This window comes from Nesoenas mayeri (genome assembly GCF_963082525.1).
Source record: "Nesoenas mayeri genome assembly, chromosome: W".
NCBI lineage: Eukaryota > Metazoa > Chordata > Aves > Columbiformes > Columbidae > Nesoenas > Nesoenas mayeri.
In genome coordinates this window covers 5,122,898-5,127,728 of record NC_137553.1, presented here as the reverse complement: position 1 = coordinate 5,127,728, position 4,831 = coordinate 5,122,898, and the positions used below count along the sequence as shown (strand labels likewise).

At 43.5% G+C, this 4,831-nt stretch overlaps 1 protein-coding gene across 1 annotated transcript in view; it reads left to right on the top strand.

The window, feature by feature from the left end:
- Positions 1 to 276: 276 nt before the first annotated feature.
- LOC308051405 (E3 ubiquitin-protein ligase UHRF2-like) overlaps positions 277 to 4,831 on the top strand; it is a gene marked incomplete at both ends in the record, with an annotated part of 100,304 nt that continues 95,749 nt past the window's right edge. The window contains one exon of the mRNA XM_080361836.1: positions 277 to 429. Coding sequence (XP_080217962.1) covers positions 277 to 429 — 153 coding nt within the window. The remainder of the gene's footprint in view (positions 430 to 4,831) is intronic.

The window sequence follows — 4,831 nt, the reverse complement described above, 5'->3', positions numbered from 1 at the left end:
CTGGCTTGGAGAGCTTCCGGTTCTGTTTGTATGATTAGGGGATACGCTTGGGGAGTAGATGAGGATTGGATCGGGTCTCCTTTATCTCTCCGTGCTCTTCTGAGTTAGGCCTGCGGGTGGGGAGGCTCTTGCCTGTTCGGTGGGATTCAAAAAACCTGCTTCCATTAAGCTGAACAAAGAAGTGAAGGAAACGCCTGTTGTCTTACGTTATCACGCACTCGGAGAACAAGACCTCCCTTTCACCGCAGGTGGCTGAGCTAGCAGAAGGCATACATCATGTGGATCCAAGTTCGTACTATAGACGGCACTGAGACCCATACTATTGATGATCTGAGCCGTCTCACCAAGATTGAATGTTTGCGGGAGAAGATCCAGAAGACGTTCTGTGTGAGCCCTGATCGCCAGCGCCTCTTCTACCGGGGCAAGCAGGTGAGGTGGAAACCTGGTGGGTAGGGATGGAGGGGAGCTTCTCTTTTATGTCATCTTCCCCTTGTTCTGTTTCGCTCTCTGTGACTGAATGCAAAACTCCTCGTCCCCTCCCATTCTGGGATCTCTGGCTTTTGTTTTCTCCCCTCTTGCTGAGCCTAGGAGGCGGTGAGGGGCAAGGAGGGAAAACAAGCTGCCTGGCCTGACAAAAGGCTCTGTGCTCAACTCTGTTTTCTTTCTATACTTTTCCTCCCCACCTCCTGTAGTAGTGAGTGGGTACTGATGAGGTCCCTTTGAGTTTTTCTTCTTTCTCACTCAAACCAAGGGAGACTCTTTCATCTTATCACATCTAAATGACAGAGCAGACAGTGGGGTGTGAGGGGGAGGAAATCCCTTGCTTTACTTTTTCAACCAGGCAAGAGAAAGCAGGTGTTTTCCCTGAGTTCCCATCCTCTTGGTGCCTTATCTGGGTATAAGGAAAGCATTTTTTGTGTAGAGTGCTGCAAGTGATTTCCAAGGCCTGGGTGCCACATCACAGACTAAGGGTTTTTGGGGACTGTGGACTCTGAACTCCTTTCATCCACCAGAAGAGGAGAGACAAGAGGACTCGTTAGAATCGTTCCTGGTGGTGGGCATGTGATTATGTGGGGTGGGGGAGTGCAGCGGCAGGCTACATCTCCTTGTGCTCCCTGTCTCCCTTGTATTGAAGCTGTGTGTGAGTTTAGTGTCCCAGTCCTTTTAGGTACTACAAATAGCTTTTTACAGAGAAGGATGTTAGTTGTAGGTGATATCTCAAGAAGTGCTTAATCTACACCTGGTTCCAGTGGTATTGGGAACCACTGTTTAAAAGTTTTTCTGTGATTTGATACTTTGTACCCTGATCAGTGTGGGGCACATCTTTTTCCAAAGAGATTGCCTCAAGCTGTATTTTTGCTGATGAGAGGTGTAACTTATTTTAAGCTGCATTACATAAATAAGGTATGTACAGTGCTTGAGTATTAGATTGAGGCATAAATGTTACGAGGGGAAAAAAAGGAGTACCATATGTGTTGTATTTTTAAGGAGTTTGACTCTTAAGATGGGACTTGTTGCTACAAATGAGCATAGCAATGCTAGCTTAACCTGAGCAATGTAAGATGGGCCAAGATTTCTGTCCTTTAACAGATGAAGCATATACCTGTATGAACAGGAATAACCATGAGAAATAACAGTATGCTATCACGAAGAGGTGATTATTTATGACAGGAATGTGAACTTGCAATCTGAAATATACTTAAAACCAAAAGGAAACAAATATGTTTTGCATCATGCTGGCTGTGTTTAATCAAACTTGTTACTGCTCCACAAGACAGATGGGAGCCAGGTTTTGTGAGGGCATGTCGAAGCAGATGGCTGCAGACAAACCTATGCTGCTCTGATGAAGCCAGCATTGGTCTTGAAGTTGAACACATTGTTTACTTTTGTGTTATGTATGAGTCAGTGTACATATGTCTTTATATGTGGTGGTAAGGATCTCATCACAGTTCACTAATGGAAGTATTTAGAAGACTGAGTCAGTTTAAAACTAAATTTGACTAGGTTGACATACATTAACAATGCATTTTGTGGTAATGTTTAACTTCTTACTTATTACTACATATTAAAAACTGGCAGTTCTTAATGATTATATCATACATAAGTCCATTCTGAGTATGCAGTACCATGAAGTTGATAGCATGTAGTTAATCCTCAGTGGTCTTAGTTGCGAGGTGATCAGGCTTCAGAGCTCAGACAAGGGAAGCTGGAGCAGAAGTATGTGACTTGTCTGTCTCCATATCTTCCCCCCTGATTTTAGATCTTGTACTTCTGTGGGATGTTTGAGTTTCTAGACAGACAGTTCTTAGCCTTTGACCTCTCTCTGGACTACATACTGCACAGTGCTGGGGGGTGGGAGGTGGTCAGCAGAGGAAGGGACTACTTTCCCAGTAGTAGACAGCTAATGCCAAGCTCTGGTTCACACAGCTAGTTCTTATACCAAGTTGATAACATGCCTAGGTAATTTTGCACAGTTAATGTGCAAAATGTGGTCTGTTACTACTACTACTGTTCTTCTTGGGCACAATAATGGTTATATATTTACCAGTTACGCTATTTCATTGTGCTTATATTTGAGTTTAAAACAAGCTGTTGCTAATTAAATCCTGCTTAGGGTGCTCCTACTTCTGCAAGTGCACCAGGTCTCTGCTCTGGCTATTTGCGGAGAACAGTTTATGTGAGAAGCAGAGAAAATGAGCTTGTAGCAAGTTGTGATTCTCTAAGTAGTTTGTCTGAGGTCAAACTAATTAGAGCATCTGTGTTTCAGCTGTTATATCAGTATGGTGTGTCTTAATGTGTGTGGAATAACAAGATCTTACAGCTGAACTTGTCTGCATGGATGGGCAATAGTTTAGGGCACAGTTGGGATCATCAGTGAAGCTAGAGTTGTAGAGTCTTCATCTTCATTAAGTTTCACTCATTATGTATGGGTGTGGTTTAGTTTTTTTTTTTGCTTGTTTGGGTGGTGTGGGGTTTTTTTGTAACCTTCACAATGAGTTCTAAAGCTTCCTTGATGATTTGGTTTGGTTGATCCAGCAGCTGATCTCATTGTACTAGTAACTAGAAGGGAGAAACTGAGAAGGATTGCTCCCATACAGTTAAAACTAGAACAATATGTAAAGCACTGCTGTTAGAGTCTCAGGGATGTGATAGAGATGCACAGGTGTTATAATTATATGGGAGGTGAACCAAAAGCTGTGTATTATGCAAAAGGAGTAAACTGTGAGGGTTTAGTCCTGGGATGAACTTAACTCCCCTGTGCATGCTCTGGCTGGGATGTAGTTAACTTTCTTCATAGAAGGCTGTATGATACTATGCTTTGGATACATGACCAAAACAGCGTTGATAACACACCAGTGTTTTGGCTACTGCTGAGCAGTAATTGTACAGCATCAAGGTGTCCTGTTTCTCACTCTGCCCCTGCAGCAAGTAGGTTGGGTGTGTGCAAGCAGTTGGGAGGAGACATTGCTGGGGCAGCTGACTCGCACTGACCAAAGGGATATTCCATGCCATGTGACATTGTGCTCAGCAATAAAAACTCAAGGAAAGGGGAGGAAGGTGGGAGGATGTTTGTGGTCATGATGTTTGTTTTCGCAAGCAACTGTTATGTGTGCTGAGGCCCTCCTTGGCAAGAAGTGGCTGGATATCTGCCTTCTGATGGGGGATTAGTGAATTTATTCTGCTTTTTGCTTGGCTTGCACGTGTAGCTTTTGCTTCACCTTTTAAACTGTATTTTGATGGACATGTTTTCTCATTTTCCTTCTACTTCCTCCCCATCCTGCAGGAGAGGGGAGCAAGTGAGCGGCTGTGTGGGTACGTGGCTGCTGGCCAGGGTCAACCCACTATACCCCCTGTGACAGTACAGGCTGTGGAGTGACTGGATGGGTAGCAGCTCTGCACAGAAGAACCTGGGAGTAGACAGCAAGTTGAACACGAGCCAGCAGTGTGCCCTGGCAGCAAAGAAAGCCTAACATTCTGTGATTCTGTGATCCTGAGCTGTGTCAACAGGAACATAGGCAATAGATTGAGTGAAGTGACTGTTTCCTTTACTCAGCACTTGTTAGATCATATCTAGAATATTATGTCTGGTTTAGGTCCCTCAATGCAAGGAAGATGCTGACAAGCTGGCATTAACCCAGTGGAGGGTTGGCAAGATGGCATTCAAGATGTGCTCTGTGAGGAGAGGCTGGGGGACTGGGTTTGTTCAGTCAGGTGAAGGAAAAGCATGGTGGGGAGGTGGTGGTGGCAGCTAATGGCAGCCTTTCAATACCTACAAGGACGTTGGTAGGATCTCTTAGCATAGTCATCTCCCCCCCTACCCCCAAGAAAAACACAATCATGCTCTGGTATAAATAAAGCTGATTAAGGTTCTTAACTACAGAGGTGCATGACATACTGTGTCAGACAACATTCAACTTGCTCTTGAATTGACCAGTATCAAAACTAATGGGACAACTGCAAAAGGGGAAGGAAAAAAAAAAAGGAGAGAGAGAATTACCAAAAAATAACTGGCAATTAAATGGAATTGTTCCTTATGACTAAAATAAGTAACTTTTTCTCCCGTAAGCTCAAACTTTTAACATTTCAGGCCAATCAAGTAAATGACCATGATGTAAGCAAAATTAGATAAAGCATAATGTTTTAACATGGTCACTGGCTAAGAACACAAACCTGTGACAGATCATGTTATAGGAAGACTAAGATGACTGTCTGCATCTACTGGAAATGCTAGATCTTAAGGTACACATGAAGTAAAATAGATGTTTTGTAAGCATAGGTACTACTATGCAAGTTGGATCAGCTTGACTAATAGGGTAATAGGGTGCTCTAA